This window comes from Nyctereutes procyonoides, unplaced genomic scaffold (genome assembly GCF_905146905.1).
Source record: "Nyctereutes procyonoides isolate TBG_1078 unplaced genomic scaffold, NYPRO_anot_genome, whole genome shotgun sequence".
Taxonomy (NCBI): domain Eukaryota; kingdom Metazoa; phylum Chordata; class Mammalia; order Carnivora; family Canidae; genus Nyctereutes; species Nyctereutes procyonoides.
In genome coordinates this window covers 27,762,317-27,787,554 of record NW_026575120.1, presented here as the reverse complement: position 1 = coordinate 27,787,554, position 25,238 = coordinate 27,762,317, and the positions used below count along the sequence as shown (strand labels likewise).

At 63.5% G+C, this 25,238-nt stretch overlaps 1 protein-coding gene across 13 annotated transcripts; it reads left to right on the top strand.

The window, feature by feature from the left end:
• Positions 1 to 4,222: 4,222 nt before the first annotated feature.
• Positions 4,223 to 18,496, top strand: ZMIZ2 (zinc finger MIZ-type containing 2). 13 transcript variants are annotated; one of them, XM_055335157.1, is made up of 20 exons: positions 4,513 to 4,619; positions 5,228 to 5,267; positions 5,647 to 5,787; positions 9,798 to 9,932; positions 10,066 to 10,180; positions 10,486 to 10,688; positions 10,925 to 11,117; positions 11,293 to 11,556; positions 11,724 to 11,900; positions 12,433 to 12,510; positions 12,626 to 12,794; positions 13,330 to 13,513; positions 13,600 to 13,810; positions 14,176 to 14,281; positions 14,417 to 14,574; positions 15,105 to 15,172; positions 15,468 to 15,536; positions 15,759 to 16,003; positions 16,437 to 16,606; positions 16,691 to 17,720. In XM_055335157.1, exons 4-20 carry the CDS (start codon positions 9,883 to 9,885, stop codon positions 17,042 to 17,044), a joined length of 2,814 nt encoding a protein of 937 aa, XP_055191132.1. In that variant the 5' UTR covers positions 4,513 to 4,619; positions 5,228 to 5,267; positions 5,647 to 5,787; positions 9,798 to 9,882; the 3' UTR covers positions 17,045 to 17,720. The 13 variants fall into 13 exon arrangements, with proteins under 13 accessions (XP_055191138.1, XP_055191130.1, XP_055191132.1 ...); XM_055335160.1 differs by lacking the exon at positions 5,647 to 5,787; XM_055335156.1 differs by lacking the exon at positions 4,513 to 4,619 and having other exon boundaries at positions 4,933 to 5,267; positions 9,795 to 9,932.
• The last annotated feature ends 6,742 nt before the right edge of the window (positions 18,497 to 25,238 follow it).

Sequence of the window (25,238 nt, the reverse complement as noted above, 5' to 3'; positions counted from 1 at the left end):
GGCCATTGTCCAGGGAGGAAGTAGAGGGGACAGCAAGTCTAGAGACAGGACAGGTAGCCACAGGGAGACAGGCTGTCCTGAAGGGTGGTGGTCCTGGGTGTCAGGTGCAGTTGCTGATGGACCTGATTGGCGGGGGGAGGGGGGGACATCTGAGGCTGTGAGCCCCAGAGGAAGCAGGTGCAGGAATGAGATACCACAAAGCAGGGTGCCCAACACCACAGAAGTTCCTCTCTCCCAGCCTGGAGACCTACACCTGAATCCAAGTGTGGTAGGGCTGCACATCCTCCCAGAGGCCCTGGAGAAGGTCCTCCCTGTATTCCCAGCTTCCGCGGCTGCATTGCTGTTTGTGGGTCTGTCTCTAAAGTCCCCTAGCCTCTCTGGGATGCCCCAGGACCCCCTGGTAATCCTTTCCCAGTCCGTAGCCACAGGATTTGTCCTATGAAGTGACGTTCACAGGCTCTAGGGATGAGGGCGGGAGGAGGGAGCCCAGTCAGGGGCAGAAAAGGTAGGCTGAGCACCCAGGTGCAGGGTCAGGGCAGGTGGGGACAGTGGCCTATGTCTGAATTTACCAAGAACGAGTGGCACTATAGACAGTGCCCAGGGCCACTGCAGCCAGTGGTTGGGAAGGGAAACCGAGCTGGCTGCAGGGGCAAGTGCCCAGCTGCTTCTGCAAATGAGGGACCTTTTTGAGGGCCCAGTAACAGGGAAGGAGTGAATGCCACGTGGAAACGGGCCATGGTTGCCACCGGTGGTTCTGCTTTGTTGGGAGTGTGTCCTGTGTTGGAGGTGTTCTGGGGACAGTGTGGGCCGTGCCCTTCTCTCCTAGCCCACCAGCATTGCTGAAGCACCAGGCTACAGTGCCGGCCTGTGGGTATGGGAGTCCCCTGGCCAGCAGTGACCTGAATTTTGCCCTCATCTTCCAGATGTCTGCTCCCACCTAATTCCAACGGTTGGGGACTTTGGAAATGTCTGGAGGTGGGGGCAACAGTGAGAGTCCCATTGGTTACAAGTCAACCAGAGATGGGCTTGGAGAGTCCCCCAGGAGACCAGGCCGGCCCGTAGAGCAGCCCTGGGAGACACAGAAAAGCTGGGGCGGGGGGCAGTGGAGGTGCAGGTGGGTGACCTCCACCCCCGGGACTCAGGAGGAGGTAGGAGGCCCATGGTGCTGGCCCATCTCCATGTGAGTGGCTTCCGTTGCTGTTGTAGAATCATGCACAATGCAGGAAGGACGGACGGCAAAGATAGTTTTTGTTCTGCTGGTGAGATAGCAGTAAAGTTTATTCTTTTTGCTTATTTTTGTTACACGAACATGTATTACTGCGGTGGCAAAGAATATTAAAATTTTGTTCTGGGGCAGCGCTGGTGGCTCAGCGGTTTAGCGCCGCCTGCAGCCCGCGGTGTGATCCTGGAAACCCTGGATCCAGTCCCATGTCGGGTTCCCTGCATGGAGCCTGCTTCTCCCTCTGCCTGTGTCTCTGCCTCTCTCTGTGTGTGTCTCTCATGAATGAGTAAATAAAATCTTTTAAAATAAATAAATAAATAAATAAATAAATAAATAAATAAATAAATAAATAAATAAATTTTGTTCTGAAAACATACAATTTCCTAAGTCTGGGGTGTGGGGTCTGGGCTGGAGCCTGGTTGGGGGCTGGGGTGAGTGGGGCCCTGAAGGCCTGGGCACCTGCAGGTTGGCAGGTTCTTTCCAAAGGGCTCTCAAGTGTCCAGGATCGTTGATGCAGAGCAGGGAGTGCAGAGGGCCGGTCCCTAGGCTGCCGCCCCATCGCAGTGACTGTCCCCATCACAGTGACTGTCGTGTGGGCCCCGGGACTAGCATCCCGACCTCCCAATCCTCCCGCCTCCGGGGCCCGGTAGACCCTGGAGGAGAAGCTAGGCCACCCTGCACCCCGAGCCCGTCCGACAGGGGCTCCCCGTGTGGCCCTCAGCACAGCCTTGGAGACCCAAAGCCCCGTGGCGCCCCCTGCCTGACTGTTTGGGGCCCTTGCTGCCGAAGATGCAGCTCATCACACACCTCTGGAGAAGGTGGGCCGTCAGCAGTATTTGAAAGGATTTTAGATTGTTTATACCGCGTTCACAGATGACACGACCTTGTCCCGATTGGGGGCATTTCCTTCCTGCCCCTGGAGAGACACCTCCTGAGCCGCTGCCGGGCCCTACACACTCCTTGATGTGTGCCCTCGAGCTTTGCTGGCTTGGTGTCACTGCGGGAGCCCTGGCTGCCCCCATGCCCCCCCCCCCGCCCCGGTGCTGCCCCCTTGGACACTGCCCCAGATGCCTCCCGAATACCAGGGCACCCCCCCCGGGTCCCCAGGGTGCCACACTGGGGAGCCCACCCCCTGTGGCCTGCACTCGGCCTGCCACGTCCAGCCCGCCTTACGAGCTGGGGCCTGGGATCCCTGGTCTCCTCTGACCCTTCCCCCAGCCCAGGCTTCTGCAGTTCTCCAGTCCAGGCCAGCTCTGGAGGCTGCCCCCTGTGTGGCTTTGTCATGAGTAGATCCAGGTAAAAACTTTATGGTTGTCACTTCCACTTAGGTGGGGAGGAGGGGCTCTGTGTCCTTTCTTGGACATCTCGCCAGGGGCACAGACATTATTGGGTCCCACACAGGGTCATGCTGACTTGGTCCTTTGGGCCAGGTGGTGTCTGATGGGCATCTTTCTTGTAAAGGTACTTTCCTTTTTTTTTCTTTTTTTTTTTTTAAGATTTCATTTATTTATTTGACAAAGAGAGCGTGAGTGGGGGGAGGGGCAGAGAGAAAAGCAGACTCCCCACCCAGCCAGGAGCCAGACCCGGGGCTGGATCCCAGGACCCCAGGACCATGACCTGAGCCAAGGGCAGACACTTAGCCACCGAGGTGCCCAGTAAAGATACTATCCTATGCTCGTAATGAACTGTAGCCTGGAGGAAGATCTTGGCACCATAAATATTTTCTTTCTTTCTTTCTTTCTTCTTTCTTTCTTTCTTTCTTTCTTTCTTTCTTTCTTTCTTTCTTTCTTTCTTTCTTTTCTTTCTTTTCTTTCTTTCTTTCTTTTTTCTTTCTTTCTTTCTTTCTTTCCTTTCTTTTTCTTTCTCTCTCTCTCTTTTTCTTTCTTTTCTTTCTTTCTTTCTTTCTTTTTTTTTTTAACATTTTATTTATTGGGGGATCCCTGGGTGGCGCAGCGGTTTAGCGCCTGCCTTTGGCCCAGGGTGCGATCCTAGAGACCCGGGATCGAATCCCACGTCGGGCTCCCGGTGCATGGAGCCTGCTTCTCCCTCTGCCTGTGTCTCTCTCTGTCTCTCATGAATAAATAAATAAAATCTTTTTTTAAAATTTTTATTTATTTATGATAGAAAGAGAGAGGGAGAGAGGCAGAGACACAGGCAGAGGGAGAAGCAGGCTCCCTGCAGGGAGCCCGACGTGGGACTAGATCCCGGGGCTCCAGGATCACGCCCTGGGCTGAAGTCGGCGCTAAACCGCTGAGCCACCCGGGCTGCCCTGAAATACATTTTCTTACGTGTAGTTGGCACAGTAAAAAACATGAATTGTGGGGTGATTGGGAGAACATGGTCTCCCTAAAGCCAGGGCAGAAAAAAGGACTTAAAGGGTAATAGCAGCACGTGGAAGGAGCCAGCGGATAAGAAACGGCGCTCGGTCCGCTAAAGGGGCGCAGCGACCCAGAGACCGCAGCAGCACGTGCCGCCAGCCGGGCTCGCCTCCCGGACCCCGTCCCCGGACCCGTCCCCGGAGGCCCCGCCCCAACCAGGGCCCACCCCCCGGAAGGCCCGCCTTTTGCCAGGCCCCGCCCCTCCCCCGAAAGCCCATCTCTCCCTCGGAGGCCCCGCCCCACCGGCCGGCCCCGCCCCCAACCAGGCTCCTCCCCTCCAGCCGGCCTCCCTCTGACAGGCCCCGCCCCCTTCCGGCCGGCCCCGCCCCCAGGCTCCTCCCCTCCAGCCGGCCTCTCTCAGATTGGCGCCCCCCGCCCCCGCGTCCCCAGTCCTCCGGCCGGCCTCCGTCTGACCGGCCCCGCCCGCAGCCAGGCCCCGCCCCTCCAGCCGCCCCCGTCCTTGACCGGGCCCCCTCCGCAGGCCCCGCCCCCTAGCCGGGCTCCGACACCCTTCCCTGACAGGCCCCGCCCATCGGCAGGCCCCGTCGCCGCCGCCCGCCCCCGCCGCTCCACCAGGCCCCGCCCCTCCATCAGGCCCCGCCCCGGTGGCAAGGCAGCAGGGAGCGCGGGGGACTCCGCAGACCCGGCTTTCGGACAGGTGTGGAGGGGGCGGGGGCGCCGGCGGTGGTCCGCCGCCGCTGGCGCTGCCCGGCCCGCCTCCGGCCCGCCCCCGGCCCGACCTGCCGCCCGAGCTCCTGCAGGCCCGCGGCCGCCCCGCGCGAGCGCCGGCTCTGGGATCCACTGCTCTGGCCTGGGGGCGGGGCCGGCGCGCGGCGTCATGCATATGCATGAGCGGCGCGGCGGCTCCATTGTGCCCTCGGAGCGGGCGGCGGCGCGATGGCGCGGGTGGCGGCGGCGGCGGCCCCGCGGCGGCGGGCGGCGCGGAGGGCGGGCTGAGCGCATGGAGCGGCGTGGGCCGGGGGCCTCGGCGGCGAGGGGCCGGGCTAGGCCGGGCGGAGGTGAGCGGGCCGGGTGGACAGGTGCGGGCGGCGGGGGCGGCAGGTGCGGCAGGTGCGCGGGGCGGGCAGGTGCGGCGCTCGGGGCCCGCGCTGCAGCGCCTCTGCCGGGCTCGGGCCGGGGTGGAGGCGGCCCCGCCGCCCACCTGCCGCACCTGCCGCGTGCGCGTCGTGCTCTCGGGCCCTCCGGCCGGCGCGCGGGCGGCCCTCACCTGAGCCTTTGTTGGGGTCGGCTGGAAGCCGGCCGGGCGCCCGAGGGGTGTGCGCGGCCCCGGCGACCTCCTGAGCGGGGAGGATGGCCCGGGGCCCTCGCCCCGCCTGGCCGCGCCGCCGCCACGCCGCGCTCGGGCTCGCCTCCGGGCTGGCTCTGTGCCGTGCGCGCCCACCAGCTGGGCGGCGTGGGGCCGCGGGGCCGCCCGAGGCCGGCGGAGCAGGCTGACCTTTCAGCCTCCCGCCGTGGTTTCTAAGGGGACACCCCTCGTCCCAGCCGCGCCTGCGCCGGGGCGGGAGGGTGCCCTCTCCCAGGACCCCCGTTTGCCTCTCTCCCTGCCCTGCTCTCCTTTCCCTCCTGCTTGCTCCTCTCCGGCCCGGATGCGCCCGTCCCTGCCCAGCTCTGTTCCTGGTGGTTGCAGACCATCCACAGCCACGTCTGTAAGTCGGTTTCGCAGGGGCATACACGGAACGTGTGACTTGATCTGGGGGACGGTGGTGGATGCAGGGAGGGTGAGCAGACTCAGCCACCGCTTCCTGGGGAGCTAGAGCCCGCGGGCCTCCATCGAGGCTTCGTGAGAGGGGGGCCTGGCCTCCCCCAGCTGGTACTGGGCCTGAGGACTGGTCATGCCCAGGGGCTGGTTACAGGCAGGGGACAGAGGTCAGGGAGGAGGAAGGTAATGACAGGCAGGCAGGGTGCGCCTGGGGAGGACTCCAGGGGCAGCCCGGCTTCCTCGCGAAGTGTCCACTGGCACTGCGTCCACTACAGGACCCAGGGTTTGAGCACAGAATGGCAGGTGTGTGTCCTCCGCTTTCCTAGGGTGGCTGCCACGTACCCATTGTGCACCCAGGCCCTTCGTAAGTGCTCGTTCCTGGGTGCTTTAGATGGGCTCCAGCACTTAGGCTGGTCGGTGTTGTGGCCTCACGTGGAGAGCAGCAGGACTTCCAGCCATCCAAGCATGTGAGTCCCCCCCCCTTGTGTCGTCCTGCCTCACTGAGCCACCATTTCCACTTTCTCCAAGCCCATCAGACTTGGGTGTTCCTCTGCTTGGACACGTGCCCTGGAAGCACGGGCTCCCTGCTGCCAGAGTGCCTGCCCCAGGACCACAGAGCAGGCGTGCCTTTCTGAGGTCAGGTGGCCTGTCATGGGGTGTGCTGCTCCTGGCTGACCAGGCGGCAGGGACAGAGGAGAGGTGCAAGAGAGCTGACCCACATTAACGTCTGCCTGTGGTTGGCACCCAGGAGACTGGGTGCAGCTGCTCCAGGGCCTTGGGAGGGGGTCTGAGTAGCCAGTTTCTGTAGCTGTCTTTCTGGGAGATGTGACCCGACCCAGAGAAAGCTCCAGGCTAACCACGTGCCAGGGCGGTTCTGCCGAGGGGTCCTGGCTTCCCGCTGGAGCTGTGGACAGCAGAGCCTCGGACCAGCAGAACGGCCCCCGCCTCAGGCCTGCTCGGGCCTCCTTGTGCGCACGTGCACTCAGGCACACACGCACACACACACCTGGCTTCTTCAGGCCAGGAAGTGAGAGGAGGGTCTTGCATTCAGAGCAGGGCTCTCCCTTTGTCGGGAGCAGAGGGCCATGGGGTACCCAACTTGGAGAGTGCAGGTCTCCCCAAGAAGACCAGACTTAGTTTGGCAGGAAGTCACACACAAACACACACACACACACACACACACACACACACACACACGCCCTGCACACCCAGACACCCATGCATGCAGTCAGCTCAGGGGGAACTGGAAATCTCTGTGGTCTCGTCCATAGCAGAGCAGCCTTTGGGGTGGAATTCCCCCGACCCATGTGATGTAGGAGTCGTCCCGGGGCCCCAGACCAGTAGCCTCCGCCTCCCCCACTCTCCACCTGGGGTGCCTGTAGCGGCAGCATCCTCATCCAGGCTCGTTAGCGATGCGGGTCCTCAGTTCCAGTCCTCCAGTTGCGTGTGATACGCGGAGCTGGAGCTGGGGCTGCGGGAGTCCTCAGTGGTGCTCCCCCACCCGGCCGGGGGCTCGTCTTCCACCCACCCTTTGCTTCTGGAACCACAGAGTGGGCCTGGCCAACCCCACCAGCTTTGTTGTAGGGAAGGGTGGCCCTGGGCATTTCTGTGGAGAGAACAGGCCAAGTGGCGGCGATTTTCTCATTAAACTTTTATTTTGAGGGAATTAGAGATTCACGTGCAGCTGAAAGAAATAACTGTGTGTCCTTTACTTGGTTACTCTAGTGGTGACATAATACGGTAGGATAACGTCACACTGGGATGCTGCGTGGCTCCAGTCAAGATGCAGATACTCCCTCCCCACCTTCTGTTCACACCTGTTCCCTCCTCCCCACCTGGCAGTTGTGCTCTGCTCTTCGTTCTGGGATTCCATCATTTCAGGAATGTTACATAAAGGGAATCCTACCATGTGTAACCTTTGGGGACTGGCTTTCTCCACGCAGCATGGTCCCTTGGGGCTTCCCGCCGCCTCCCCTCAAGCTCCCAGGCTGTGGGTGGCCCCTGAGGGGCTCGCCCCTCACCTGCAGGCCGTCCCCACTGACGCTGCCGGCAGCACACACACGCACATTCCTGGGTGAACGCGTGTTTACATTTCTGGGAGATGAGTGTTCGGGAGCGAGGTTGTGGGGCCGGGCAGTAGCCGCCTGCTTAGTTTTACGAGAAGCCCCAGACTTTCCAGAGCGGCTGCACGGCAGTCCATTCCCAGTGTCCCCAGGGCCGGAGCTGTCTATCCTCCCTGCACTCCGTGGCAGCCTTGCTGTGCTGCAGAGCCTGGAGGGGCGGTGGGGGGGGGGGCTCAGAGGGCTCAGAGGCCTACTCCACCCTTCCCGATGCCTCGATGGTGCCCCCCCGTCCCAGGCTGCCTCGCTGTCAACACGACCTCGCCAGTGAAATGTCCCTCTGTCTTCCACCCATTTCCTGGGTGAGCTTTTTTGTCTTTTGAGTTTGGGGAATTCTTTATGTATTCTAGATACTGATCCTTTGCCTGGGACATGGCTTGTCCCTTCATCCCATCAGCAGGGCCTCCCACAGGTAAATTTTCAGTTTTCCACTTTGAGGACTGTGCTTTTGGGGCACCGTTTAAGGACTTTCCTTAGTGCAAGATCCCAGAGATTTTCTCGTGAATGTTTCCAAAGGCTCTATGGTTTTGCGCCATACATTTAAACCTATGGCATGTTTCTAGTTAATTTCTGTGCAAGATGTGAAGATTAGGATTCTTTTTTTTTTGCATGCCAGAGTCCAGCGGCCCTGGCACCACATGTTGAAATGCCAGGTTTTCTCCAGCGTGTGGTTTTTCTACCTTCGTCGTCAGAGATCAGTCGCTTCTCTGGTCTGTCCCATTGACCTGTTGGCAGGTCTGCCCATCGCTATCCCCCGACCCCCCACCCATCCTGAAGGTGGCCAGTAGGGACTGGGGACACCAGCCTTCCCTTGCCTGGCCGGCTGGTCCTGGCTCCCTGGCCTCTGTGTCCTGAGTGGGAGCTGGTCTAGGGGAGGAAGGAGAATGGTGTGGGGAAGGGGAGCAAGCCGACTCCCCTCTGCCATCCCCCTCGTGCCTAACTCCAACGGCCCTGCTGCAGCTCTGGGATCCCCGGGACCCACATACCTCAGTGCTCTGTGCTGAGAGAGACCAGCGAGCTTCACATGCTCCAAACACACAGCCAACCGCCCACCCATGGGAGGCTATGGATCACAGTCCCCAGTGTACCCCTTCCGGCTCTGGGTCCCCGGCAACAGACCTGCCCCCCACACCATATTTCTAGAGGATGTGATAATCTTGAGGTCCCTGGTCAGCACACAGGAATGTGAGTCTCGTGGTTGGGTGGCTGCTGGGGCCACTTCTTCACTCCTGGACCAGCCAGACACCTCGTGAGTGCTGAAATGGCGGGACTGACCCCCCAGAGGTTAGCTTGTCCCAGGCCATGTGCGCGAGGCCTCACGGCCCCACAAGGGCAGTGGTACTTCAGGACAGAACCTCAACACCCAGAGGGCCGAGTACAGCCTCCCCTCCAAGGACCCCCAGGGGACCCCCGGAGAACATAGGCGGTGTGTGTCTGTGGTTAGGCCAGGCAGAGGTAGGTGTGGGGGTGGCCCTAGCAGTGCCAGCAAGAGTTTGGGCTGACTTTTTGGGGTGCTGGAGAATGTGAGTGGCCTGGCCCTCCCTCACTCATTTTTCTGAGATGGTAGATGTGAGGCAGTGCACCTCACGGGATAGGCGGGGGGCCCCCCTGCTTGGGCACCTGGGTCCCACGAGCGTTCGCCAGCCTCTGTCTGCTCTGTTCCATTGGCCCCTTGCCATGTCCACAGGCACCTGCCAACCCTTTACCCGTCACCCTGTGTATGCATCCCACCCCTTCTGGGAACTCGTGTGGGTGTCACTGTGGCCTGTGGGGGTCAGGTCTGCCTGCCTGGCCCTGAGCCCATGTTGGTCCCAGGTGGGCCCCCGCAGGGGACTGCCAACCAGGGGCAGCCGACTGGCCCCAGGCCAGGGTGGAAGGTGGCTGACTTGCTCACCCCTGCTTACCAGAGCCCCTGCGCACAGTGGGCACACCTCAGAGCCTAGGCACACGGTGCCCCGGCCCCCCCAGCTGGTCCTCCTATATTTTCTGATGCTGGCTCTCAGCTTGGCCTCCACCCTGGGGCTTTCTTGGGGGATGATGGCAATCAGGTCCTGGATGCTCCCTTATTTTATAGATATCCAGGCCTTCGTGCAGGAGGGAAGCGTGGAAAGTATTTGGGATCAGAAGCCTTCTCCCAGAGCCGTTCTAGGAGCCCTGAGTAGTAGGGCCTAAAGGGTTAATGCTGGCTTCCGGGGGGGGGGGGCAGTGCAGATCAAAGTGGCCCTCAGACGCCGGCGTCACCCTGCCCTCCATCAGTCAGCCCAGAGCAAGGGGTCCTGCTGCTCGGATCTCCCCGTAACCCGCTGACAGCCCCCCTGGTTGCATCTCCACTGATGTCCTCTCTCCTGTCCCAGCAGCCAGAGCAGCTGAGTCTCACGTCAACAGCAGTGAGGGCCACTTCCTGCCACCCACAGACCTGGCCTTTAGGCTGCTCTGAAGCCAATGAACCCCATGCACCCCGTGAAACCTGCCCTGCCCCCCACGCCACACGGGTGAGTGGGGCTCCTGCCGCCTTCACTTCTCAGGCCACAGGGCTGCGGTGGGGGCCTCCCCACCTCCCCAGCAGGGGTCTCCACCCCTGTGGCATCCTGACCTGGACCTGCCTGCCCACCTCTTTCCTGGCAGTGATGGTCCATTTGCTTATGAGGCGGTGCCTTGGCAACAGAGCGCCACTCAGCCGGCGGGATCACTGTCTGTGGTCACAACCGTGTGGGGCGTTGGGAACACGGCCCAGAGCCAGGTGAGCCCACAACCTGGGCCCGTCCCTGAGAGCCACCAGGGCCCCCTGGACCTCAGGGAGAAATGGAGTTGGGCTTCCTGAGACCTCCCTGTCCCTGTCGACGAGTCCCCCTCCCTCACATGGTGTGGCCCCACCCCGCCCCCACTTCCAGCTTCCACACGAACCATCCCTCTGCTCTGTTCCCCTCCTTCCCTCACCTCTGTCCGCCCTCCTCACCCCCTTACCTGCCAGGCCTCTCCTTTGGAGTGTCTGTGTGAAGTTAGTTGTTTGGATCGTCTTCAGTGGCAATTGTTGCTTCCTTATAGGTTTTGGGGAACCCCATGGGCCCTGCAGGGAGCCCCCCGGGTGGCTCTGTGATGCCTGGCATGGCTGGCAGCGGCTCAGCCCTGAATTCCCCACAGTGCCTCGGACAGCAGGCATTTGGTGAGGGCGCCGCCAACAAGGGCTTCGTGCAGCAAGGGGTGTATGGCCGTGGGGGCTACCCTGGGGGCCCCGGCTTCACTCCTGGGTAAGTGGGACCTGTCACGTGGCAGGTGTGCTGGGAGCCCTCCAGGGGCGATGCTTTGGGCGTGGCAGACGCCAAGGACTGTGTAGACGAGCCTCTTGAGAGCCACGTCTCTGTTCTTCCCGTGGGCTCCCATGGGAGCATGTAGATGAGAGTGGGGGCCCCCGTCGGTGCCCAGTGGCCCCCCGGGTGACGGGCAAACAGGAACTTCTGAGTCCAGCCGTGTGTGTCTCTCGCAGGTATGCAGGCGGCCCCGGGGGCCCTGGGGGCCTGGGTCTACCCTCACATGCCACACGACCCTCCACCGATTTCACTCAGGCGGCGGCGGCGGCCGCGGTGGCTGCTGCTGCAGCCACCGCCACAGCCACCGCCACGGCCACCGTGGCTGCCCTCCAGGAGAAGCAGAGCCAGGAGCTGAGCCAGTACGGAGCGGTGAGGCCCGGCCGCTCCTCCCATGGCACCCACGTGTGCTGGTCTGGAAGGCAGGGACCAGTTGGGCAGCCAGGGTCGGGGACTGGGTGGGGGCGGCGAGATGCTGAGGGGGGCCTCTGGGTGGTACCCCCGGGGTGGGGGGTTGGCCTGAAAGGCTCCTCTCTTATCTCCCCAGATGGGGGCCGGGCAGGCTTTCAACAGCCAGTTCCTGCAGCACGGAGGTCCGCGGGGGCCCAGCGTCCCAAGCGGCATGAACCCCACCAGCATGGGAGGGCTGCTGGGCCCCTCTGGCCTGAGCCCCATGGGCATGAACCCCCCCCGGGCGGCAGGCATGGCCCCCCTGTACGCAGGGCAGCGCCTGCCCCAGCATGGGTACGCTGGGCCCCCACAGGCCCAGCCACTGCCCCGACAGGGGGTCAAGAGAGCCTATTCCAGCGAGGTGAGTGTCGGGGCCTCCCTCGTCCCCAGCTGCATCCAGAGCCGCGGCGAGCTCGGGCATCCGTGTGAGAGAACTGGCCGTGCCCAACGGGGTGGGCACTGCATCCCCCCGGGAGCTGGCTTCCCCGACACCTGTCCCCTTGGCACCTGGCCTCTTCTCTTCCTCAGGTTTATCCAGGGCAGCAGTACCTGCCAGGAGGCCAGTACGGGCCTAGTGCCACCCAGTACACGCCTGGCGCTGGACAGTCTTCTGCTCCCTCCTCCTATGCCGGCCACCGGCTGCCCCTGCAGCAGGGCCTGGCCCAGTCCCTGCCCGCCCCCGGCCCTGCAGGACTGCACTACAAGGTAGGGTGGGTTCCCGCCACGCGACACAGACGGGCCTCGACTGGGCTGACCAGGGTGTGGGCCCGTGTGCAAGGGGCGGGGGGGGTGACCAAGCAGCCCGGAGCTCCACAGGGGTCCAGACCGGGGCAGGGATGTGGTTCTGAAAGGACCCACTGTGAGATTTGGTGTAGGGACCCAGGGGGCAGGCACTGCAGCCACTGAATGTCCTGTGGGGAACAGTGCCCCCGTTCCCTCTACTTGCTGGGGATGGGCCCAGGGGGGCACGGCGGGGAGGAGGAGCTGGGTTTTTAGCTTCTGGTGGCCCTGCCTTCCCCCCTTCTGACAGGCAGGGTCCTCTCTGCTTCCAGAGTGGTAACTTTGTAAATTATGAAAGCAACACGTTTGCAAATCGTAGAAAGCATACAAAGAAACCAAAGGCCAGTGCCAGTGTGTGCGGTGGGCACCCCGCCCCCAGCCCCCTCCTTGGATCCAGTTCAGGGGCCTGGCAGGGGCAGGCGGGGGCCCCGGGCGCACGCAGTTTTCTCTCCTGCAGCCCACAGAGCAGTTCAACGGGCAGGGCACCAGCTTCAACGGGGGGAGCGTCGGCTACAGCCAGCATGGCCTGAGTGGGGTACGGGCAGACTGGCGGGCGGCTCACGGGTGGGTACGTGCACCGAGGGCACCCAAGGAGGAGGAAGTACAGAGGGCTAGCCAGATACCCTTTGACTGTCTGCTCGACCCCACAGCCCACCCGTTCCATCCCTGGCTACCCCAGCTCCCCACTGCCGGGGAGCCCCACGCCGCCCATGACCCCCGGCAGCAGCGTTCCCTACATGTCCACTAGCCAGGAGGTCAAGTCTCCCTTCCTGCCCGACCTCAAGCCCAGCGTGAGCTCCTTACACCCGTCACCCCCCGGTGAGTGTCATCTGCTCTCAGGACCCCAGTTGCCTACAGGGAACGTGGGGGACGGGGGGCCCTTACCTTCGTCTTCTATTCGTAGATCTCTTTTCGTGTCTTTCAAGGTGTGGATCTTCTCTCTAGAAACACACCTGTACACACAAAATTTTGTATATTATTAAGGGATTTACAAGTCCCCTGAAGTCTACTCCTGGTTGGGAACTTCCTGCCCTGAGGGAGAACTAGGGAAGGCCACCATGACGGAAGCAGGGTAACTGGAACCCTGGCTCAAGCACTAGCAAGACGCCAGGTGGTCCGTTTGATCCAGTCCCAGCTCCTCAGCCTCCCACCCGTGAAGAAAGTGCCGGTGGCAGCCTCTTTCTGGGTTGGGAACATGTGCTCCAGTTATAACTTAGGGGACACCGGGCTGGGTGACTAAGGTGGGACACCAAGCTCCTGCTCCTGTTGGAGGTTCTGGCCAGGCCCAGGTCCCCAGGAGACGCCCCGAGGTGGGGCGGGGGAGGGGAATGACAGGCCGTGCTCCTGGCCACAGCCCCGGCAGCCTGCTCACACCCGCACGGCCTGCTCCCAGGCAGCGGCCCCTGCGACGAGCTGCGGCTGACCTTCCCCGTGCGGGACGGGGTGGTCCTGGAGCCCTTCCGCCTGCAGCACAACCTGGCTGTGAGCAACCACGCCTTCCAGCTCCGCGACTCCGTCTACAAGACCCTGATGCTGAGGTGGGCGCCCCCCCCACCCCGTGCATGGCCCCCCTTGGCCACCCCGTCCCCCTGCCCCGTTCTCAGCATCCCCCCACCCCACACAGGCCCGACCTGGAGCTGCAGTTCAAGTGCTACCACCACGAGGACCGGCAGATGAACACCAACTGGCCGGCCTCCGTGCAGGTCAGCGTCAACGCCACCCCACTGACCATTGAGCGCGGCGACAACAAGACGTCCCATAAGCCCCTGTACCTGAAACACGTGTGCCAGCCAGGCCGCAACACCATCCAGATCACAGTCACAGCCTGCTGCTGCGTGAGTACCCTCCTGGGTCCGGCGACCTCACCCGGTGCTTCCCCCATCCAGCCTGTTCTGGCCTCTCAGAAAGGGGCCCGTGAGGAGCGGCCTCCCTGCTCTCCAGTTAGGCCCGCTTACCTAGACTGGGCACCTGTGCTGGCCCCACGGGGAACCCAGCTGAGCTGTCTCCCCGGCAGGAGGCTGTGGAGTCCCACGTGCTGCAGCCCCCGAATCCCGGCTCGGGGTGAGCAGGGCCGAGAGCAGCAACCAGGGCCTCTGGCTCTGTGGGATCGCGGGGGTGCTGCGGGCTGTGCTGGTCAGCACCTGGGGGGCTCCCAGGCCGGGAGGCCCCCCGCCCCCCCTGAGCAGCCCCTCTCCCGCAGTCCCATCTGTTCGTGTTGCAGCTGGTCCACCGGCCCTCCGTTCGCTCGGTGCTGCAGGGTCTCCTCAAGAAGCGCCTCCTGCCTGCCGAGCACTGTATCACCAAGAGTGAGTAGCCCCGGCCGCCACCCGCACGTGCCCCCACCCGACGAGGCTGTCGCCTCCACGCGGGGGCCCCAGGGGGATGGGGGGCGGTCAGCCCCACGCAGCCCCTCACTCGAGTGCTCTCCCCGGTGACACCAGTAAAGCGCAACTTCAGCAGCGGCACCATCCCAGGCACCCCTGGGCCAAACGGCGAGGACGGGGTAGAGCAGACCGCCATCAAGGTGTCCCTCAAGTGCCCCATCACCTTCCGCAGGATCCAGCTCCCCGCCCGCGGTCACGACTGCCGCCACATCCAGGTGGGTGGCCCTGTGCAGCTCAGCCAGATCTTCCGCTGGCTGTGTTCCCTGTGTGCCGTCGCTGCCGCCACCTCCAACAGCAGGTGAAGAGACAGGCAGCGGCAGGCAGGTGGCCAGGCTCCTTCACACTCTCCCCTGGGACCGGGCATCTGTGTCTCCAAGCACGGTTGCCATTCCCCTGAATTCTTGGGGTCTCGTCTCCTGAGGCCACGGGACAGCGGGCGCCATCCAGCCCGCTCCGCACCCCCAAGAGGGCAGCTCAGTGGCCAGCTCTCCCTCAGGGTGTCCTGGACGCTGTGCCCCGGGGGTGGTCCTTTGCCAGCACAGACACCCAATTCTGTGGCTGCGTGGCCTCCCCATCCCACTGAGGACTGTGTAGGCTGTCCCAGTGTCCATATATCAGAAGGGCACCTCAGGGAAAGCCTGGCACACGTGGCTTCTTGGCACCCGAGTAGATGAGCCCAGAATCGTGGGGCTCGATCACGGGATGTGGCCCCCACGTGAGGAGTCACCTGTCCTGCTCTCCACAGTGCTTCGACCTGGAATCCTACCTACAGCTCAACTGCGAGCGGGGGACTTGGAGGTGCCCTGTGTGCAAGTGAGTACCTCCAAGGCAGTCTTCATGGGAGCCTCAGGCACAGGGTGGCACGTGTCAGAGGCTGTGGGAGCGTTTCCCCCCCAATGGCACCATGGAAAACCTCGGTCAGCTCAGGGGGTCACCGCACAGACCAGGATGGTGCGGCCCAGGGCATAGACTTCACACACGGTCACCTCCATGGGGTCTCCTCTTGAGGGGTCACCTCCCAGGGGGTGGCCTTGGGCACAGTGATGGGCCTGCGGCCAGAATGAGCTTGGGCCAGGCCCCTGAGCCATGTGCCTCTGGTTTCCCACAGTAAGACAGCGTTGCTGGAAGGCCTGGAGGTAGACCAGTACATGCTGGGCATTCTCATTTACATTCAGAAGTAAGTCTCTTTCTGCCGCCCCCAGCATCTGGTCTGCAGCGGGCAGCCTGGGGGACAGCTGGGAGGCACTGTCCACGGCTGCCCTGCCCAGGCGGAACCCACATCCCCCCCCCCCGGGGCCCGTGGAATGTGCTGGGCGGCCACCAGCATTTGAGTGGAAGGTCTGCCCAGAAGGGAGAGGCAGCTGGACAGGTGGTGACCGGGCCGCGTGTACGCCTGCAGCTCCGATTACGAGGAGATCACCATCGACCCCACGTGCAGTTGGAAGCCGGTGCCAGTGAAGCCAGACGTGCACGTCAAGGAGGAGCCGGACGGGCCCGTGCTGAAGCGCTGCCGCACTGTGAGCCCTGCGCACGTGCTCATGCCCAGTGTGATGGAGATGATTGCAGCCCTGGGCCCCGGGGCAGCCCCCTTCGCCCCCCTGCAGCCCCCCTCAGCCCCAGGTCCTGGTGACTACCCCAGCCAGGGTGAGTATGGCAGGCCCCCCCGCAGATGGCCACTAATGATCCGTTCTCTCCGGGCCCGTCTATCCACTCCCTGTGAAGCCATCCCCGCGCCTGGGGGGCTGTCTGGGGAAACCCCCGAGGGGTTGGGCAGGGCAGCAGGGCCTCCCATGGTAGCTGGGCCCAGCCACCCCGGCACTGGGGAACAGGGGCCATCTGCTGTCATGCTTCTGGGGCCTGACCCTCTCTGACCCCACCTGTGAGTGTGTCTAGGTAAGGCGGTTCCATCCCTGTTCTCTTGTGGCGGGATCCTTTGGCTGTGATGAGAAGTCCCGTGTTACCTGGGGGAGAGTGCTGGGAGCCCCGCCCAGGTCACGGCCAGCCTGCCCCCCCACCCCACCCGCTGCTCCTCTGGCGCAAGCCCCCAGGCCTTACTCAGGACTGGCTCTGCTCTTAGCTTCCAGCTTCCTGGGACCCGGGACTTTCCCCGATTCCTTCCCACCCGCCACACCCAGCACCCCAGCCCTTCCGGAGTTCACTGCGGGGCCGCCCCCCAGCTCCTACCAATCTGACCTTCCCAGCAGCCTCCTGACCCCAGAGAAGTCTACCCCCTGCCTCCCAGGCCAGGTCAGTGCTGGTGGAGGGCGGAGGGCCGGCTCCTGGGGAGTTGGGCCTTGGGCTATTTGACCTGGTTCTTCTCTGCTTCCTCAGATGGCACCAGCGGGTCACCTGGACCCAGCCCACAACCCCGGGACGCAGGGCCTGCACGCCCCCAGCCTTGGGGGGCCCCCCGGGGCCCAGCTGCACCATGCAAACCCTCCCCCAGCATCCCGGCAGCCCCTGGGCCCAGTGAGCTCAGGCCCCCTCGGCGAGCTGGGCTTCAGTGCGGCCGCAGGCGTGATGGGGCCCCCCATGTCTGGGGCGGGGGAGGCCCCGGAACCGGCCCTGGACGTGAGTACGGGCCCCATGCTGGGGAGCACATGGGAGCTGGGGCTGGGGACAGCGTGTTCATCGTCCCCAGGGTCCACGTGCTTCATAGAAGGGAGGACACTGACGCCCCAGTGACCTCCAGACCCAGAGAGCTGGTCAGATAGCGTCCACTCTCGCGACGCTGTCGGGCACCTGCAGTAGCCGTGGGGTTGGCTCTGGGAGCCTGTGCCAAGTGCCCGAGAAGACTGGGCTTGCAGCTGACCACATCGGCTCGGGGTGGGAGTTGACCCGTCTGACTCACCTTGGCGTGTGAGCCAGAATCAGCGTGTAAAACGCAGGTAACTGTCCTCCACCCGAATAAACCAAACTCACTGAAGTTCATCGCGAGAAAAGTTAGAGCAGCTCAAAGCAGCAAATCCCGGACGCTGGAGATTCCACCTCCTGCATTTGGCGTGCTCTCGTCGGGGTCCCCGCACCATCCCCAACTGCCAGGAGCAGCGCGGCCACCTGGGCCAGGCACTGCGTGTCCCGGGCTGTCCTCGGACAACTTGCGTGGAGTGATTCCCGGGCAAAGAGCAGCCTTCGGCAGGGAGAGGCCCCTGTGCAGGCTGAGGGTCAGGGGCCCGTGCAGGGCTGTGCCGGGTCCGAGGCCAGAGCCGCTGATGGCTTTGCTTTGTCCCCAGCTGCTCCCAGAACTGACCAACCCCGAGGAACTGCTGTCCTACCTGGGCCCACCTGACCTCCCCACAAACAACAATGATGACCTGCTCTCTCTCTTCGAGAACAACTGATCCTGTAGAGCCCCCCCCCCCAGCCGGCGGGGACTCGCCCGCAGACGTCACCATGCCCTGCCCCTCCCCACCTGCGTACCTGGAGCCAGGGCCTGCCCCAGCCCCCTAGCCCCTGACACTGGAGGCAGCTGCGCCGGGTGGGCACCTCGCCCCCCACCCCCTCTGCTGCAGAATGGTGTCGGGAGATGCTCAGCTCCCCTCCATCCACCGCCCCCAGCCCAGCTTTGCCCCACCCATGAGCACCTGCTACCCGGACCTCGAGCCTCGCCCCCTGTCCTTCCAACCCCGCCTGCTCCCGCCAGCCTGCATTTTGTCCAGCGTCCACCCTTCTGTTCCAGCGACCCCTTGGCTCATGGCGAGGAGCAAGGCTGCTCTGTTCCAGGCCTGAGCTCACAGAGTGCGGGGGTCCCTCTCCCCCCAGGAGCTTCGGACTAGGGCTGCAGGGTGGGGGCTTCTAAAGCACAACTGTGGACGTAGAGTAGGGACAGTAAGAGCTGTAGACGGCCAGTCCCTCCTGTGCTGCCAGGGCCCCCGTGGGCCGCTGCCCCCTCCCGGGTGCGACAGTTGGGGGTGGCCGCTCAGATGCAGCTCTGAGTGCAGATGCTCCCGCAGGCTGTTCCTCTGGGATCCCCTTCTCCGTGAAGTGAAGAATCAGTCCCACTGTTTTTAAAACTGCCTCTCCAGTGTCCACCCTGGGGCCAAGCCAGGTGGGGGGAGGGGCCACTGCATCCACTGGCCCAGGGCCGAGTCGTGTCCCCTGTCTGCCCGTCTCTATTAAAGGACTTCCTCACAGTGGGCTGAGAGTCCGTCCCTCCTTGCCCTGTGCCCCATGTGGGCAGGGCTGTTCCCCCCCCCCTCCCAGGACCCAGCTGTTCCTGCCTCATCCCTGGAATTTCCCAAGTTGGCCCTGGCTAGAGAACTATTTTGTGAAGTGTCACCAGGACCAGGAGACACATCTGCCACCCTGTCACCTTGCGTGGGCGTGCCTGGGGCAGTGAGCCAGGGGCCTTGAGCGGGAGCAGGACCTAAGGCCTGGCAAGCTCCAGACAGCAGCTGCAGGAGGCCTGTGGGGGGAGGCCCTGGGCTCCCAGTTCTGCAAGCCCCCCCCCCAGCTGTGCCCCGGTCCTATGCCTCCCAAGCTGTATGTGGGTCCTGTGGACCACTCCCAAGCTGTGCCCTGGTCCTGCGGGCCCCTCCCCCAGCTCTGCCCCAGTCCTGCAGGCCCCCCCAGCTCTGGCCTGGTCCTGCGGGCCCCTCCCCCAGCTCTGCCCCAGCCCTGTGCCCTCCTCAGCTGTGCCCTGGTGGCCTCCCCTTCCTGGCCCCGAGAGCCTTCCTGTCCAGTGGGAGAGGCTTACGGGCCCCGCGGCAGGGAATGGGGAATGCCTGTGGGGTGCCAGAACCTCCGGTGGGAAGTGTTGGGTGTGGGCAGGCCCCAGGCACTTTTCCGCGGATGTCTTGGGACCGCGGCATGGGCCTCCGCAGCCGGTGTTTCTGGCCCGGGTGGCGGAGGACGAGGAGGCCCCAGGGTGAGTGGGGCCTGTCCAGGGCGCCGTCCCTCACGCAGCCGGGCTGGGGTACAAGGGGCAGGCCCTCCTTCCTGGGGGTCACGCCAGGTGTGGTCTCACCGACGTCATTCTGGGTTTTGCTGGCAGGATGGAGAAACCTGGAGATGAGCCAAAGGCTGCGCGTCCCCGCGCGGCAGGGTGGGCCCAGCCGGACTGAGCGGTAAGCGGGGCCACAGCCTCGACGGCGCCTGGCTCCCCTCAATCTGTGGGGTGACAGGCAGGAATTCATGGGGCACGATGCCGTCACCGTGAGGCTCCACGGCAAACGTATCTCCCAGGATTTGCCCGCGTGTGCTAGGCTGAGGAGGGAGGCCCGGAGTGGCAGCACCAGCCCGGAGCCCGGGGGTGCGGCAGGCGGGTGCTACGGGGTGGAGGTGCCGGCACCTCGCTGGTCTTCAAGCCAAGCCGTGGCTTCTCGGGCTGCCGCCTTGCGCTTCATCCGTCCTGTCCTCCCATACGTGCCACGAGTGCAGTTTCCAGAGCAGCACACTGGACTCCGTGAGGTGTGACCGCCAGCCCCCGCAGGACACACGTTCTGCTCGCATCCCGGAGGCTGCGAGAGCCCAGGGGACCCACGCACTCGAGGTGGTGCCCAGACCCTCCTGCCCCCGGGGAGCAGAGCGGGCTGCTCAGCGGGCTCTAACCACAACGCGGGCAACAACTCTGGTAACTTCGGGAGACGAAGCCGTGCCAGTGGCGAGGGTCCCGAGGGGAACAGGCCGTTTGCACGCGTCCCTGGCCAAGCCTCAGGCAACAGCAGCACGGCAAGGGCGTCTGAGGCCATGACCGCCGGCAGCCAGACGCCTAGGCGAGGTGCGGGGCTCCCGGGAAGCGGCCACAGCAGGAGCCCCAGTCCCCACGCCCGGGGCCACGTGCTGCCGGACACCGCGGGAATGGCCCTGTCCCCATGCCACTGTCTGCCAGGGCCCTCACCTCACCACCTCCCACACTGGGCTGCTCGCTGGGGCCCGTTGGGACAGCCGGACGACCGTCAGAGGGAGGAGGCTCCGCACAGGACTAAGGAAATGCATAATCGGCCCCGGACGTTGATGGCTTTGTACCTGAGAGTCATTGGCCGCTTGCCTGGTCCACTTGTTCAGGCTGACGATCCGTGAATTGCCCAGATGCCAAGTGCGCGGGGATCAATGAGGTTGTGTGGCTGTCCCCATCCCCTGTAGCCATGTCGGCCTTCCTCAGTATGGTCCTGAACCTGGGAGTGCGGCCACGGGCCTACACCCCGACATGAGGTGTAGGCTATACCGGTTGCTGTGAGGGAGGATTGGGGGTGCGTAGGCCGACGCCCTCTGACCAGGCTCCCTCTGCTCAAACCTTCTCCGTGTGTGATCACACGGCTCAGGCTACAAGTGACAACAGCCCGCTCAGAGCCAGCTCAGGAGGGAAGCAAAGCCATCCTGAAAGGGCAGCCAGGTGCCTTGGGGACAGCTGGACACGGGCAGATGCAGCCCCAGGATGACCTGCCCCCTTGGAGAGCCCCACCGTCCAGAGTAGCTGTTGCTACGGAGCGGAGGCCAGAGCCTCCAGATCCACACAGAAGGGCCCCAAGCACTAGGGGGCCCGCACTCAGGGTGGGGTCGGGAGTGCTCCCCAAGGACGGAAGGAGGACACATTCCCCACCAGCCCACGGCCTGCCTCCCGGCCCTGCATCTGCCATGCTGGCCACCACTGGAGACTTAAGGCCCCTCTGCATCCGACCCAGTGCAAGCCGTGGCCGACCTGCCGCTGCCCAGGGAGCCCTCCGCCTCCAGAGCGGGTCGGGGCGCTGCCTGCTGTGGCCGCCTCTGTGGTCCCCGTCATCACAGCCGATACTCAATCACAAATAACTTGATAGTGATCGCTTCTGACGTTTTACTTAAAAGCACTTTAACTTTGCAAACAGCATAGGGAGCGCCCTGCACAACCCTCGGGTTAGCCGTCATGGACGTTTTGCGAGCCTACCTGCCTCCCCCCAACTTCCCATGTAGCTGCATGTTTTATGCGCACATGGGTTTTAGTTGCTGCCAACTAGGGAAAGTCAGCTGCAGCCAAACCGGTCAGCACGTGTCCTGGAAACAAGGCTGTTCCCACCCGTGAGCAGGGGTGCTGCTGTGATGGCCAAGCCGGACTCCACACCCACTCCCTTGCCTCCCAACGTCCCAATGCCCGCCATAGCTTTATTCATCCCAAGACCTGATCAGGGGTCACCCTTGAGTCTGGTGGTTGCATCTCAGTGTGGATGAGTCCTTGGCCTTCCTTACACCGATTTTCTGCACGATTCGGGCAAGTTGCCTTGCAGAGCCCAAAGGTCGCCTAGACGCACAGTCCTGGCAACCAGCCCTTTCTCCTGCACTCCGGCGTGTCCCGTCCCCTAGAGAGGACATCTGGAGCAGGGCTAAACATTCTGGGCCAGACGAGCATGGACTGCTTTCCCTGCAAGACCATGGGACCAACCAGATCTCTTTCGTGTCCTCATTCGTTCCAAAGCTGGCGAATGGGGGCCACCAAGGAGCGGGCTGCCTGGGGTAAGCATGCGGTGGGCTCTGAGCAACTGGCGCCCCCCCCCCCAGCCTGCTGCTGTCCTGGCTGGGGACCTGTCGCTGTGGGGCAGCCCGCAGGTGTCCCTTGCTCCAATGAGGGTTGGTGGCAGAGTGAGCCCCGGAGGCCTGGCCGCCACTCCTGGAGACCCTCCGACAGCAACAGAGACTCCCAGGCACCCCCACCCCCGCCCCAGGAACAGGGCCCTGCTCAGGGGTCTCCCGGTGGAGGGCTCCTGGTGGGGGCGAGCAGAGCCGCAGGGCCCCGCCCCGGGAAGCACCGCTGACGGGTGCAGGTTTCTCTCAAAGTCTCCAAGCCAAACTCTTCCAGACTGAAGCTGTGCAGGGCCTGGGAGCCCGAGGTCCTGCCCCCCTGCTCTCAGCCAACCTGCTTTTCCAGTTTCCCTTGTCAGTGACCCATGGCTGTGGCCAGTGGCCCGCTGCCCCTGGGTCCTCTGTCCCCACCCTCCGCGGAAGTAAGAAGAGCCCGCGGTGGGGCCTGCAAGCCTACCGCCAGTGTGACAGTCCCCAGAGTTCCTCGCGACCAGGAAAGGCTGCTTCTACACAGTGAACACACCCTCATGGCAAAAAGTACACACACCTACACACACATGCACACGCACACAACAGGGCAGCGGGAGCTGCTCACACTGCTGCCAGGAAGGCAAAATGGGGCCATCGCTCTGCAGGAGCTGACAACCCAGCTCCACATGGAAACCGCACCCAGCTGGCGACAGCATCGTCGCCCCAACGTGAATGCAGCAGGGCATCCTCGGCAGGCGGACGGCTGGGCCGCGGGGGCCACCGGGCGAGTGCAGGGCAGCGCTGACGGGAAGGAGTGCCACGAGGACGTGGGGCAGCGACGTCGTCCCTCGAAGGGAAAGGAGCCCAGGTCTCTGACTTCTGGAAGTGGCAGGTCCAGGGTTGGGCGCCGAGCAGGCAGGATGTGCGGCAGTGGAAGGCTCTGTGTGACGGGACTACGTGGACACGAGTCACACGTCCGTCCACACCAGACACACGGAGCCCAAGTGTAAACCACAGGCTTCGGGTGACGATGACGTGCCCCATTCTGGGGGGACGCGGATGGTGGGGGCGGGGGCCTGGGGGGAGGCCTCCCTACGCAGCCCCTGCTCTACCGTGCCATGCCCCTAGAAGTGCTCTAAAAACTATTTAAAGAAATCTGTTAAAAAGTGGGCCTTGGGATCCCTGGGTGGCGCGGTGGTTTAGCGCCTGCCTTTGGCCCAGGGCGCGATCCTGGAGACCCGGGATCGAGTCCCACGTCGGGCTCCCGGTACATGGAGCCTGCTTCTCCCTCTGCCTGTGTCTCTGCCTCTCTCTGTGTGTGTGACTATCATAAATTTAAAAAAAAAAAAAGTGGGCCTTAGGGCACCCGGGTAGCTCAGCAGTCTAGTGCCGCCTTCAGCTCAGGGAGCAACCCTGGGGTCCTGGGATCGAGTCCCGCATCGGGCTCCCTGCAGGGAGCCTGCTCCCTCTGTGTCTCTGCCTCTCTCTGTGTTTCTCATGAATAAATAAATCTGTAAAAAAAAATTTTTTTAAAGTGGGCCTTACATATTACTTGTAATTACCAAATCCCATCCTTACCAATTGTCACGGACTCTAAGCAAACAGAACGGCCTACACAGGTGGGAAGCAGGAAGGAGCCCTGGCAGCACACAGAAGTCCAGAAGGACACTCACTAACTCTGGCCCCCACCCTGAGTTGCCCCCGGCCTCCTCGGGGGCCCCCAGCGGGCCAGGACCAGGGCCGAACTTCCCATGACAGTGCACCGGCCAGCAGAGGCCAAGACAGGTGCAGAGCAGCGGAGGGGGGCGGGGGCACGGGGCGGGGGCACCCTTCCGCTCAGCCCGCGGGCTCCCCAGGTCCTGCCTGTTCTCTGAGCCTGTGACTCCCAACCCCACTGCATGTGTGTCACCGGACAGACTTCCAACAAAGTCCTCCATGGCCAAGTCAGCGAGGGTGCTGTTGATGGCAAGCCCGGTGTCCGGCTGGCAGGGACACGTGTCTTTAAAACACAAGCCATGCACTTGCAGTTCTATTTGCGGCAGAAGAGCAGGCAGTGAACATGTCCCTCACCCCGTCCCTTCCTCACCGACAGCCTGGGGCTGCGGTCTCTGGAGAAGCAAGGGGGCTCAGGGCATGGACCACCCCCCGCCCCCCGCCATACCAGCCACCAAAGCCTCCAAGGGCCGGGGACATGGAGCCATGGAGAGCAGGACACATGGCTCAGGCAGCAGGGCTCGGGGGACAGGCCAGGGCCGAGGACGCGCGGGGACCCTGGCCCCGGTCCTGGCTGCCCCTCCAGCTGCACTGCGTGGCGTGTGGTGGCCTTGGGGAGGCCATCCCCGGAGTCTCACACGACCCACACTCAGAGGGACCAGCCCCATCGTGAAATTCTCCCTGACTTTTGAACAAGACGCTCCATATCTCCACATACTGGGCTCCAAAATTCATGGAACCAGTCCCGGCTGAGTGAGATGGGCTGGAGAGGGCAGCTACCGGGGCTGGGAGCTGAGCCAAGGCTTCAGAAGTGGCCCGGGGCAGGGGTGTGGCCCGGGGTGGGGAGGTGGCCCGGGACAGGGGAGGGTGGCCCAGGGCAGGTGTTTGGCCCAGGGCGGGGGGTAGCCCGGGGTGGGGGGTGGCCAGGGACGGGGAGGTGGCCCAGGGTTGGGGGTGGCCTGGGGTTGGGGGGGTGGCCTAGGGTTGGTGGGGTTGGCCCGGGGCGGGGGTGGCCTGGGATTGGGGGGGTGGCCCGGGGTGGGGGGTGGCCTGGGGTGGGTTGATGGCCCAGGGTGGGGAAGTGGCCCAGGGTGGGAGGTGGCCTGGGCCTTAAGAGTTCGACACTGTCGGGATCCCTGGGTGGTGCAGCGGTTTGGCGCCTGCCTTTGGCCCAGGGCGCGATCCTGGAGACCCGGGATCGAATCCCACATCAGGCTCCCGGTGCATGGAGCCTGCTTCTCCCTCTGCCTATGTCTCTGCCTCTCTCTCTCTCTCATTGTGTGCCTATCATAAATAAATAAAATAAAATTAAAAAAAAAAAAAAGAGTTTGGCACTGTCACCCAGCCAGGGACAGGGCCTGGGTGAATCCCAGCAAGGCTGGGAGAAAGGGAAACGCTTTCCCAGTATTTTTAGAAAGAGCCCTGGGGAGAGCCACATGGGCCAGATTTGGGTTCTGGTCCCTCCTAAACAAAATGCCATCATTCGGACTGGCCAGAGGTGAGGGAGCACCCAATCCTAGAGCAGGAGCAAGGTCAGGGGCTCCCCAGTGGGAACGAGGATGCAGTTAGGGACAGAAGGAGGGGTGCTCACCCAGTGGATGCACAGATGTCCACTGTCCACACAACCCAGCAGCTCAGCTCTCCCCCCTCCCCCTCCCCTCCCCTCCCCCAGCGTGTCCCCCCCCTTCATTAGCCCAGTTAACTG

What these genes read in the sequence shown, in the direction of transcription:
- ZMIZ2 (XM_055335163.1), top strand. Translation starts at nt 9,883, where the DNA reads ATGAACCCCATGCACCCCGTGAAACCTGCCCTGCCCCCCACGCCACAC. An exon ending in GGCCCCGGCTTCACTCCTGG is followed by an intron (nt 10,689 to 10,924) that starts GTAAGTGGGACC and finishes TGTCTCTCGCAG; the next exon opens with GTATGCAGGCGGCCCCGGGG. An exon ending in CGAGCACTGTATCACCAAGA is followed by an intron (nt 14,282 to 14,416) that starts GTGAGTAGCCCC and finishes CGGTGACACCAG; the next exon opens with TAAAGCGCAACTTCAGCAGC.